A 12,931-nucleotide genomic window follows, 5' to 3' on the forward strand; every position below is an offset into this window, starting at 1 on the left:
CCAACAGACACATGAAAAAATGCTCAATATCACTCGGCATCAGGGAAATACAAATCAAAACCACAGTGAGATACAAACCTCACACCAGTCAGAATGGCTAAAATTAACAAGTCAGGAAATGACAGATGTTGGCGAGGATGCGGAGAAAGGGGAACGCTCCTACGCTGTTGGTGGGAATGCAAGATGGTGCAGTGACTCTGGAAAACAGTATGGAAGTTCCTCAAAAAGTTGAAAATAGAGCTACCTTAAGACCCAGCAATTGCCCTACTGGGTATTTATCCCAAAGATACAAATGTAGTGATCTGAAGGGACACCTGCACCCCAATGTTTATAGCAGCAATGTCCACAATAGCCAAACTATGGAAAGAGCCCAGATGTCCATCAACAGATGAATGGAAAAAGAAGATGAGGTGTATATATATATATATATATATATATATATATATATATATACACATATACACAATGGAATACTACTCAACCATCAAAAAAATGAAATCTTGCCATTTGCAATGATGTGGTTAGAACTAGAGGATATTATGCTAAGCAAAATAAGTCAATCAGAGAGACAATTATGTGATCTCACTGATATGTGGAATTTAAGAAACAAAACAGAGGATCATAGGGGAAAAGAACAAAAATAAAACAAGACAAAATCAGAGAGGGAGACAAACCATAAGAGACTCTTAATTATAGGAAACAAACTGAGGGTTGCTGGAGGGGAAGTGGGTGGGGGGATGGGGTAACTGGGTGATGGACATTAAGGAGGGCATGTGATGTAATGGACACTGGGTGTTATATAAGAGTGATGAATCACTGACCTCTACCTCTGAAACCATTAATACATTATATGTTAATTAATTGAATTTAAATTAAAAAAAAAAAAAAGCACGTTCAGGGGTGCCTGGGTGGCTCAGCCAATTAAGTGCCTGACTTTTGGTTTCGGCTCAGGTTGTGATCTCCTGGTGATGAGATGGAGCCCCAGGTCGGCTCCATGCTCAGCGCAGAGTCCTGCTTCAGATTCTCTTTCCCTCTGCCCCTACCCCCCAAAATAAAGAAATAAAATGAAATCTTTAAAAAGGATGTTCAAAGGACAAATACTATATGATTCCACATATACGAGGACCCCAGAGTCAGATTCACTGAGACGGAAGGTAGGATGGTGGGTGCGGGGGGCTGGGGAGGAAGAATGGGGAATTACTGTGTTTCAAGCGGACAGCGTTTCAGTCTGGGAAGATGAACAAGCTCTGGAGAGGGACGGTGGTAAGGCTTGCACAACAGTGTGAATGTGCTTAATGCCACTGAATTGTACACTTAAAATGGCTAAGATGCAAACGTCATTTTATGTATATCTTACCACAGTTTTTAAAAAACTAAAGGGCAAAGAAGCAACTTCACATCCATTCTCTCCCACCTTGGACCTCGCCATGGTTCTGAAAGTGAGCAGAGCCGGCAGTTGCTGCAAGCCCCACCTCCCAGACGCCTGGAAGCCCCGGAGGTGACCAGAGCATCCCTCCCGGGAGTGCCAGCGCAGAGCCAGGCTCTTGCCACCCCATGCGGGGGCTCGGTCCCTCTTCATTGCCGCTGCTCACCCCACACCGAAGCGGGGTTCCGGGACGGACAGTGCGTGGGCATTCGGGGAAATGGGAAAGGGGTCTCACGGAAACCATTACTGCGTGCAGTGTGCCGACGCCATGCTCATGATGGTGACCGCTGGATAAAATCTATGAGGGTGTGAGGGTGTGAGTGTGTGCGTGTGTGTGTCAGAGAGAGAGATGACACCCATGAGGTGCTGGGCATGGTGCATTAAACCCTATTTTTATAATTGTATCATGATTCCCGAACTTGAACATCGGCTTCCTGCTAAACGACACCTGTTTCCTCCCCTGTCACCACCCCTGCCCCCAGGCTGGTCAGAACAGCAGCCCCAGCCCCAGCCCACTGAACGCCGGCAACTCCTACCCCACCGGCATTTCACTGCCTCCATGGCCTCTCCAGTCCCAGGGGAGAGGCTCCACAGACCCAGGCGCCCTCTGAGAAGGAAGGCAGGAGCAGGTGTGGCCCACCCAGGGCCCCAGGGACAAGACCAGGCTTGCAGCTGTGGTGGGAGACGGTTGAGCTCTGGATGCCGACCACAGCAGGGCAGTTGGCCGATGGCCCGCTGGGAGAGACCCCCCGGAGTAACAGCCATGAGCCTTGGAGAGAAGGTTCAGGCAGAGGACCGGGCCGCTTGGGCCAGGGAACACTGGGATAGCCACTGCCAGCAAGAAGGACCAGGGTACTCACTGACTCTCCTCCAGGGAGCTCAAGCCTGCAGGTCCTTTGACCCTGAGAGCAAATGAGGCTGGGGACAGGTCAGGTGGGCTCTGAGGCCCCCTGGGGGCAGAGCCCTGGCCCCAAGCCATGCTGGCCCTTGCTGCTGCTGGGCTTGGCTGTGGGTGCCCATGGTCGGCTGCCCCCACTGACAGTAGACCCACCGAACAGCACCCCAGACCCTGGAGCCCCAGCAGGAAGCAGCTCTCGGAGCCCGTGGGACAGGTAAGGGACTGAGGGAGTCATGGGGGTGAGGGAGGAGAGGGTCTTTGCAGCCAGAACTGGGACTGGGACAAAGAGCGGCTATGAGGGGGACAAGAAGGACAAGGAAGAATCAGTGAGAAGGGGGCAGCCTGGACAGACACTGGCTTTATTTAAAGTGTTGACATTTTGTCCATGGTGTATTCGTTTGCATTCATTTGTTTTAGTATTGTATTAATATATTATTTGTCTTAATTACTGAGCTTTTTGGCATTCCTAAATTTTGCACCCAAGGCTAGTGCCTCACTCACCTCACCCTGGTCTTCTGGGTAGGGAAGAAACAGGAGGCAGGGACAGGATACCCACGTGGGTGGTAGGTGCTGTGACTGGGTCAGGGTGCCCAGGCCGCCTCCTCTTAACTGATGAGCCACCTCCTTGCCCTTCCCCTGCTGGGCAGGGGCCACCCCCTGGAGCACTAGGGTGCAGGCTCCAGCCAATGCTTCTTTTCTTTTTTTAAAAAGATTTTATTTATTCATTTGAGAGAAAGAGAGAGGGAGAGAGCACAAGCCGGGGGGAGCAGCAGAGGCAGAGGGAGAAGCAGGCTCCCCACTGAGCAGAGAGCCCGATGTGGGTCTCAATCCCAGAACCCTGGGACCATGACCCGAGCCGAAGGCAGCCACTCAACTGACTGAGCCACCCAGGCGCCCCTCCAGCCAATGCTTCTTACATCAGAGTGGGCCTTCCCTGCTGTCCCCAGGTCACCAGACCCTCAGCCAAGGACCTTCAGCCAGGGCCACTTCCGGTGACTGACCCCCTAAGAACTCAAGCCCACCCAGGGTGCAAACGCCTCCATGGGAAAGGCCCCTTCGAGTGTCTGTGGGGGCCACGGTCTGCCACCACTTGCTGAGTGACCGCAGGCCCTTCTCTCTGTGTGCGGTGGGAAGTCCCTGGACTAAGTGCCGAGCATCTGGGTCCACTTATGATAATGAGTGACACAACAGCACGTTCATTGTGGGCACTAATCACTTTAGGGGCAGAACATCCCTCAGCAGCCCCACAAGGCAGAGCCTGCTATCGTCCCCATTTTACAGATGAGGATAGAGATCCAGAGAGCTGAGGGGACCTGCCCAATGTCACACAGCCTGTGCAGACTCCAACACGCAAGCCTGATGGCTGCCAGGTCTTCCCACCCCCATCTCCTAACTTGTGGGGCTGACAAGTCTGCCTCTCCCAGCCTCAGTTGCCTACCTGCAAAGCTAGGGGTCCTAGTCGGGTGAGGGCCTTGTAGCCTGACACCCACCCCAAGGATGCTGGTGTTGCCATGGTGCAGGACTGGAACAGGATGAGATGCTTCTGTTCTGTATTAGCAGGCCAGCCATGAAGGGTGGGTCAGCACCTGTGGGTGTTGGGCAAGGACTGGCATCTCAGCATCCAGCAGGGCCCTGGGAAACACAAGGAGAGATGGAGCCCCCATGGGGGGTCAGGCCTTGTGCTGGGGCTGGGATCCCAGGGGAACAAAGCTTTGGCCCCAATTCAAGGTCCAGCGGGAGAGGGGGCAGGTGAAGCAGCAACCACACATAAGGACAATGGCGAGGTGATAGAGGCACAGAATGCCCAGGAAGCTCCCAGTGGTCTGCAGGGCTGGAACGAGTGGGTACTGGGGCCAAGATGGTCTGAGAGAAGGCTGAACAGGTGACCAGCTCCTGACATGGAGGACCCATCCCTGGAGGACAGACTTCATCTGGGGCATCCTGGGGAATGTTTGCAAGGAAAGGACATGACCAGACTTGGGTGGTTGAGGGTGGGAATCCAGAGCTAGAGAGACTTTGAGGAGGGTGTGGCTGTCCTTGGCAGAGTGGACGGGCAGTTGGAGATTCAGGAGGTGGGAGTAACAGGAAAGAGAGGAGCCAGGATGCCCCCCTGGCTTTTTTGCTAGCCAATTAAGAGAGCGCTGTGACTGCACCAGCCTGTCCTTCATCTTAATAAAATGGGCCAAGAGAAGGGGTGGTTTGCAAGGCCTTGGTCTCCCCCAAGAAGTCTACTCACTTTCCGGTCACTCAGGGCCGGTGGATGTAGAGACGATGGGGCTGAACCAAGGGGGTCACGTGCAGTCTTGAGGACAGACCGATAGACCATTTTTAGAGCAGTAAGGTGGGACGGGGGGAAATGACCAAGCTGGTTTTACAGATGAAACGCTGTTGGCCAGTGATGGGGTGTCTCCAGGCAAAGGGAATAGCAAAGGCTGAAAGGAGAGTGAGGTGCGCAGGCACAGCAGAGATTGGGGGAGGTGAGGAGGGTGGCAGACCGCAGGGGGTTTCACGCCCCCATGATTTTTCCCGAGGTCCTTGAGGGACTTACATAAGGGACTCTCAGAGTCAGATTTGTGTCTTGGGAAAATGAATCCAGCTTTTTTGACGGCAGATGAGAGCTGCAGAGAGGGGGCTGTCCACACAACGACCAAGATCACCTGTGAAATTGGCAGGTGAATTTAAAGTGATGGTGCCAGAGGTTGACAGGGGAGGACTGGGCACTGTCATGGATGGTCAGTGGGAGAAGAAATTCTTGGAACAAATGACACCGTGTGTCAAGATGTATAAAAATCTGCATTCCTTTTAACCAAGTAATTCCACTCCTAGAAATTTATCTTGAGGAAATAATCAGAACTTCAGCTAAATATTATAAGTGTGTTCAGAGGAAAAAGTAGAAAGCCCTTCAATGTCCAACAATAAGAGAAGGTAAAATAAACTATGGTATATCCATGGAAAAGAATAATAAACTCATTATATATATATATATATATATATATATATATATATATATATAGTGACTATAGTAATGTAATAAAGATTTCTATTTTTATTTTACTTTAATTTATACAGAGTAAAATTCCCTCTTTTTGGTATAGTAGTTGTATAAATTTTAATAAAATCATAGAGTCATGTAACTACCACCACAATCAAGATAGAGAACATTTCCATCACCCCCCAAAATTTCCTTGTGTCCCTTTTGTAATCAGTCCGTTTCTCTGCCCCAACCATGGCAACCACCGATCTCTCTGGGACCCTATAGTTTTGCCTTTTCCAGACTATCATATAAATGGAATAATGCAGTATATAACCTTTCTGTAAATTAAACTTTTTATTTTGAAATCATTGTAGATTCACATGTAGTTGTAAGAAACAATACAGGGGACCCCATGTCCCCTTCACCTGGTTTCCCCCAATGGTAATGCCTTGTAAAACTATAGTAAAATATCACAACCAGGATATTGACATTGATACAGTTAAGGCACAGAACATTTCCCTCACTGCAGATTCCTCATCTTGCCCTTCTATTGCCACTCCCATTTCCGTCCCTTCCAAGCCCTTTCTTTATCCGCTGGCAACTACTAATTTGGTCTTCATTTCTAATTTTGTCATTTCAAGATTGTTCTATAAATGGAATCACACAATTTGTAACATTTGGTGTTAGCGTTTTACACCCAGCCTAATTTTCTGGATGTCAGTTCAGATTGTTGGGTGAATCATAGTTTGTTGGTTTTTTATAACTGAATAATAATATTCCAAGTACAGAACCTTTTGAGTCTGGCTTCTTTAGTTCAGTATAACGGCTTTGAAGTTCACCCAGGTTATTCCATTTGTCAATAGCTTGTTCCTTTCTATTGCTGAGAAGTATTTCATTTTTCAATGTATTACATTTTGTTTAGCCATTCACCAGTATAGTGTTGAACTGAAGGGGCAAAAATAGGCATCCTTGTCTTGTTCCTGACCTTGAGGGAAAAGCGTTCAGTCTTCCACCAATGAATATGATGTTCAACGTGGATTTTTCATAGATGGTTTTATAAAGTTGAGGAAGGTCCCTTCTACTCCAAGTTTTTTAAGTCTTTTGTCATGAAATTGTGTTGAATTTTGTCAAATATTTTTCTGCATCAATGGAGATGATCACCTGGCTATCATCCTTCATTTTATTATTATGATATGTTGTGTTGATTGATTTTCTTAAGTTGAACCACCCTTGCATTCCTGAGATAAATCCCACTTGCTGTATGATTCTTTCAATATACTGTTGGATTCGCTTTTCTAGTTTTTTATTGAGCATTTTTGCATGTGTATTCATAAGGGATAGTTTGTAGTTTTCTTGTGATGTCTTTGTTGGGTTTTGAAATCAGGGTAATTCTCAAAGAATGAGTTAGGAAGTGTTCCTTTCTTTATTATTTTTCAGAAGAGTTTGTGAAGGATTGGTGTTAAATTTTCTTTAAATATTTGGTACAGGGGTGCCTGGGTGGCTCAGTCAGTTAAGTGTTTGACTCTTGGTTTTGGCTCAGGTCATGATCTCAGGGTCATGGGATCGAGCCCCACCTCAGGCTCTGCGCTCAGGGCAGAGTCTGCTTGAGAGTCTCTCTCTCTCTCCCTCTCCCTCCCCACCCGCTCATGTGCCTGTATGCACTCAATAAATAAATAAATAAATAAATAAATATTTTGTACATACACACATGCATACATAAAAATATTTGGTAGGATTTTCTGGTGAAGCCTTCTCATCCTGGGCTTTTCTTTATGGGAATGGATTTTGATTACCATTTTAATCTCTTTAGTTGTTATAGGCCTGTTCAAGTTTTCTATTTCTTTTTGAGTCAGTTTAGGTTGTTAGTGTCTTTCTAGGAATTTGTTCAGTTCAACTAGGTTATCTGATTTGTTGGTATTCCATTGTTCATATTATTTCCTTATAATCCTTTTCAATTTTGCATGGTGTGTAATAATGTCCCAACTTCCAGTTCTGACTTTTTTTTTTAAAGAATATTTATTTATTTATTTATTTATTAGAGAGTGAGCAGGAGAGAAACAGCATGAGAGGGGAGAGGGTCAGAGGGAGAAGCAGGCTCCCCGCTGAGCCGGGAGCCCGATGTGGGACTCGATCCCAGGACCCTGGGATCATGACCTGAGCTGAAGGCAGTCGCTTAACCAACTGAGCCACCCAGGCGCCCTAGTTCTGACTTTTTTTAAAAAAAGATTTTATTTATTTATTTGACAGAGAGAGCGAGGCAGAGGGAGAAGCAGACTCCCTGCTGAGCAGGGAGCGCAATGTGGGATTCGATCCCAGGACCCTGGGATCGTGACCTGAGCCCAAGGCAGATGCTTAACTCACTGAGCCACCCAGGTGCCCCAGTTCTGACTTTAATAATTGGAATCTTCTCTGTTTTGTATTTGTCGATCTGGTAAAGATTTCTCAGAGCTGCTAAACTTCGAAGAACCAGCTTTTGGTTTTACTGGTTCTCCTTATTGTTTTTTATTCTCTAATTCATTTATTTCTACTCTAATCATTATTATTTCCTTCCTTCTGCTAGCTTTGGAATTAACTTGCTCTTCTTTTTCTATTTCCTTAAGGTAGACTTAAGTTATTGGTTTGAAATCTTTCTTCTTTTTTAATAGAGACTTTTTATAGCTATAAATTTTCCTTAGAACATGACTGTCACTGAATCCCATAGGTTTTAGTGTGTTGGGTTTTCTTTTCATTCATCTCAAAGTATCTTTTAATTTCACTTGTAGTTTCTTCTTTGATCCACTGGTAACTTAAGACTGTTGTTTATGATTTTGACTACTCTAAATACCTCACATAAGTGGAATCATGCGGTATTTGTGCACCAACATTACACAAGGGTTCCAATTTCTCCACATCCTTACCAACACTTGTTTCCTAGTTTGTTTTTTTAATAGTAGCCATCCCCATGAGTGTGAGGTGGTATCTCATTGTAGTCTTAATTTGCATTTATCTAATGATTAGTAATATTGAGCATCTTTCATGTGCTTATTGGCCATTTGCATATGTTCTTTGGAGAAATGCCTGTTCAAGTCCTTTGCCCATTTTTGAATTGGGTTGTTTGTTTTTTTCTTGTTGAGTTTTAGGAGTTCCCTATATATTCTGGATATTAACCTTTTATTACATATATGATTTGCAAATATCTTCTCTCATTCTGTGGGCTGCCTTTTTACCCTGTCAAAAGCATCATTTGATATACAAAATTTTGACATTTTTGTGAAATCCAACTTGTCTAGTTTTTCTTTTGTTGCCTGTGCCTTCAGTATATCCAAGAAATCACTGCCAATCCAATGTTGTAAAGCTTTTGTCCTATGTTTTCTTCTAAGAGTTTCATTGTTTTAGCTCTTATATTTATGCCTTGCATCCATTTTGAGTTTATTTTTGTATATAATGTTAGGTAAGAGTCCAACTTCATTCTTCTGCATGTGAATATCTATGTTTCCTAGCACCATTTATTGATAAGACTGTCCTTTCCCCCATTGAATGGTCTTGGCACCCTTGTCAAAAATCATTTCATTGTATGTGTGAGAGTTTATTTCTGGGCTCTCTGTTCTATTCCATTGGTCTGTATTTATGTCAATACCACACTGTCTTGATTATTGTAGCTTTATAGTAAGTCTCGAAGCCTTGTGGTGTCATTTCTCCAACTTTGTTCTTTCCTTTCAATATTGTGTTAGCTATTCTGAGTCCTTTGCCCCACTATATAAACTTTAGAATCAGTTTGCCAATATCAACAAAATAATTTGCTGGGAATTTGATTGGGATTGCTTTGAAGCTACAGATCTGGCCTGAGGTTTGGGTAGTGAGAGCATTCATGGTCATGTGTGACAAGATGAAGCCAGAAAAAAGAGCTGGGTTGGGGGGAAGGTGGTCAATCTCACTTGGATATGGTGAGTTTGAGATTCCTGTTGAACATCCAGCTGGAGATGGTCAGTAGGCAATTTAGGGAGAGTCAAGGAGAGGGTTTAGAGCTGGCCTAGACTTGAACTTCACCAAATGGGCAGTAGTGGGAATCCACAGTATAGGAAGATGGCAAAGGAGGACCCAGGGTGCCGATCTGGGAGTCAGCTGCCATGCATGGGCAGGGGTGAAAGAGAAGTCAGGGGAGGAGAATGGGAGGTCTCAGGTACCAACAGGAAGAGAGTCACTGAAAACAGAGGCTGATTCTATGTTGCATCCTGTAAGACATAATGTACAACAGGAACTGGGGAACTGCCCAGGAAGAAGGCCTTGTTGGCCCTGACTTGAGAGCTTTCAGGGAGAGATGGAGATGAAAGCCAGGGAGGCCCTCCATGTCCCAGCATATGAAACAGTGCCTGGAGCTACTTTCGGATGGATAGATGGGTGAGTGGATGGATGGATGGATGGATGGATGGATGGATGGATGAACACATGGACAGATGCACAGACAGGTGGACAGAAAAACAGTGGTCTGAGAGATCACAGAAAGCTTCATCAAAGAGGTGGGATTGCATTGTGACTTGATGTGTAGAGAAAAAGTGGGGGGTCTACACATGGAAGTACAATGAATCAGGAATGACCCAGTCCCAGACCAGTAGGAGCAGGAAGGAAGCCACCTGGCTGGACCATGGGAAATTGTAGGAGAGGAACCCTCGGAAGCTCTAAATGAGGCCGTCAGGCAGGTCTGAGCCAGTTGAGGACTCGCTCTGCCACACCACATGAGAGGACAAGGCACCCAGGGATTTACTAAACACCCACTCCATGCAGTGTCACCGTCAGACTGAGGATTAGGAGGTGACCAGGACAGCCTTGGAAAGGGGGGAAATATACAAGACATGGGTAGAGTCTGCCTCAATCAGGGGGCTGGGCATGGGGACACCTCTGGGCTGTGGGCTCATCCAGGTGTGCCACAGCCTCTAGGAGGCTGGCTGCCCAGCCCCACCTGCTACAGCCTTATGCCCATCACAGGTTCCTGTTCTGGCCTGGCCCCCAGGGGGCAGGCCCCAGGTGCTGGCCTGGTGGGCTTTGGCCTGAAACTCAGTCATCCTGGTTTGTTTTCAGTGAAGGAACCCAGCTCACCGTCCTAGGTAAGTGGCTCTCACCACATTTCCCAACCTGCCCCACCCCTCCGTTGTCTTGGGAAAGTTACTTTTCTTTGGGGGCTGCTCCCTGTCTGCCCTCCCAGCCTTAAGGACTGACCTTCTAGCAGATCTGTGGGATCTGGGGGAAGTGGATTGGTCTCGGGGAAACCAGCAGGAAGGACCCCAATGGTACAAGTATTTACCTTTAGAATCTGACGATTGAATGTGTCCAGATTCCAGGGCCCTAGGCTGGGGGTGGGTGATCCAAAAATGGGGGCTCCTTCCCTTCTTCCAGGGCAGACACCTGTGTGGGGTCTGAGGCTGGTTCTGACTAGGGGCACTGGGGTAGCCTTAGAGAGTCCCTTGGGGTCTTGGCTGCGGGCTTGATGCCCATCCAGGCTAGGAGGACCACACAGGAGGCTGGGCACATGGCTGGGGCTGTGAGCCCAGCCTCTGGGCACACAGAGGGGCAGTCAAAGGGGAGGCCCATAGGAGGGGGACAGAACAGTCTGGTTTGCTCTAGGCTGAAGTGCTGAGGGCCTCTGCTAGGCCATGGGGACATGGAGACAGAGACACGAGCAATGCAGGGCAAGGTGACCAGAAACACAGCCCTCCCAGGATGTTGGTCAGAAGGGAGCAGGTACCATGGGGCAGAGTCTTACCTGTCCCTGGAGCCCTATAATCCCCAGGTGTCTCACCTGTCCAAGGGGTGGCCTCCTGCCTTCCTCAAAGGGTACTTTAGACTCAGAAGATGACAAAGTGGGAAGTGAGTGGGGGCTCAGAGCTACACAGCTGCCCCTTAAAGTCAGGAATCATCAGAAGTGCTGAGGTGGCCATGGGGCCACCCTGCCTGTCGTCTGCGGGGAGTAGCCCCAAGAAGGCTGCAGAAGTGAAGGGTCCTGTGGTCAGGGCAGGAGAGATGTGGGAGATGGCAGAGCCTTGGAGTACCCAGCCTTCCCAGGAGGCAGGGACAGAGCTATTCCTGAGGGGGACAGGGGCTCCTTGCCCCACTGGGTGCAGGGCTCGGGACCTCCATACATACCGTCAGAGTTGTCCTGGCAGGCTGGGTAGGGGACTCCAGTTCACAGGGGAAGCACCTGGATCCAGAAGAATGAAGTGATATGGGGCCCAGATGCGGGGCTGAGGAGGAAACTGAGGCTGCAGATGCACCTCTCACACATCTGGGAGAGGTGACATGGAAGAGCTGCTGGGAGCATGGGGGGCTGCTTGCTGTCCAGGGCTGGAGTGGTAAGGAGGATCCCCTGGGTGAACAAACATGGCCACCATGGGAACAGTCACAGAAGCTGTAGATAAGGGAAGGGCTGCCCAACACCGGGATTCTCCCTGCATCTCTCCACTCTCTCCTCTGTCCACACAGATCAGCCCAAGTCCGCGCCCTTGGTCATGCTCTTCCTGTCATTCTATGAGGAACTCGGCGCCAACAAGGCCACCCTGGTGTGCCTCGTCAGTGACTTCTACCCCAGCGGCGTGACGGTGGCCTGGAAGGCAGACGGCAGCACCGTCACCCAGGGCGTGGAGACCACCAAGCCTTCCAAACAGAGCAACAACAAGTACGCGGCCAGCAGCTACCTGAGCCTGTCGCCTGCCCAGTGGAAATCATACAGCAGCGTCAGCTGCCTGGTCACGCACGAGGGGAGAACCGTGGAGAAGAAGGTGGTCCCCGCAGAGTGCTCTTAGGTCCCCGACACCCTCCCCCACCCAAGGGGGCCTGGAGCCACAGGACCTCCAGGCGGATCTGCCCTCCCACCAGGGTCACCCCAGCCCTTCTCGCTGCACCCGCTCGACACTCAATAAAATGTCCTTTATTCAATCAGAAATCGTGCTCTCTGCTCATTGTGCTTCTAACACTTTGCATCCTGAACTCAACCATCCTCAAATGTGAACACAATTCTTTTCACCCTGTGGGAAAAGAGTCAGCAGAAGGCATTGTCATGTTTTTGCAAGGGGTAGTTTTACTCTCACCCAGAATTGCCAGAGAATATTCCAGAACAGGAGATACCAACAGCAGAACCAAGATAGGCCATCCTCCACCATGTCTTTATGCTTACTTTTCCTGCACGGACCACGTCAGTCACCAGTAGTACCAAAGCCCACTGCTCGTGGTTCCCTGTGGACTCCTGGATAATGTCTGAGTTCCTCCTTGGACCTGGGGCCTCACTGTCAGGGACTAGCTCTCTCCTGAGATGTCCACTCTCCTTTCCTGGTAGGCCCCTGCTCGACGCCATGTTTTCTCTGGTTTCCTACCCCATATGGACCTTCCCATCATCACAGCCTAGAGTGTCCCCTCTTTCTTAGCAGTCCCCTTGCTCCTGCCTCCCCAGTGACACTGTCCTGTGCTCCTCCCACAGACGTCTCTGTCACACTCACTACAGGACCCTCAGTCCCTCGACCCTAGCCATTCAATCCCACGCTCCCACTGAGGGCTCCTCCTCCCACGTGTGTCATGGGGGCCCCAGCTGCATTCAAGGTCCTTGGGAGGCAGGGACCCTGTAGAGTCCAATCCATCACTGACCCACCACAAGCACTAACCCAAAATG

General features: G+C 48.5%; 1 gene segment (V, D, J or C); it reads left to right on the top strand.

The window, feature by feature from the left end:
- Window positions 1-9,580: 9,580 nt before the first annotated feature.
- LOC145716818 (immunoglobulin lambda constant 7-like) lies at window positions 9,581-12,211 on the top strand. The segment is given in 3 exon segments: window positions 9,581-9,675; window positions 10,354-10,379; window positions 11,752-12,211. Coding segments are annotated over 3 exon segments (426 nt in total).
- The last annotated feature ends 720 nt before the right edge of the window (window positions 12,212-12,931 follow it).

The sequence above is a fragment of the Leptonychotes weddellii genome, chromosome 13 (assembly GCF_054177405.1).
Source record: "Leptonychotes weddellii isolate Sample4059 chromosome 13, ASM5417740v2, whole genome shotgun sequence".
Classification (NCBI taxonomy): domain Eukaryota; kingdom Metazoa; phylum Chordata; class Mammalia; order Carnivora; family Phocidae; genus Leptonychotes; species Leptonychotes weddellii.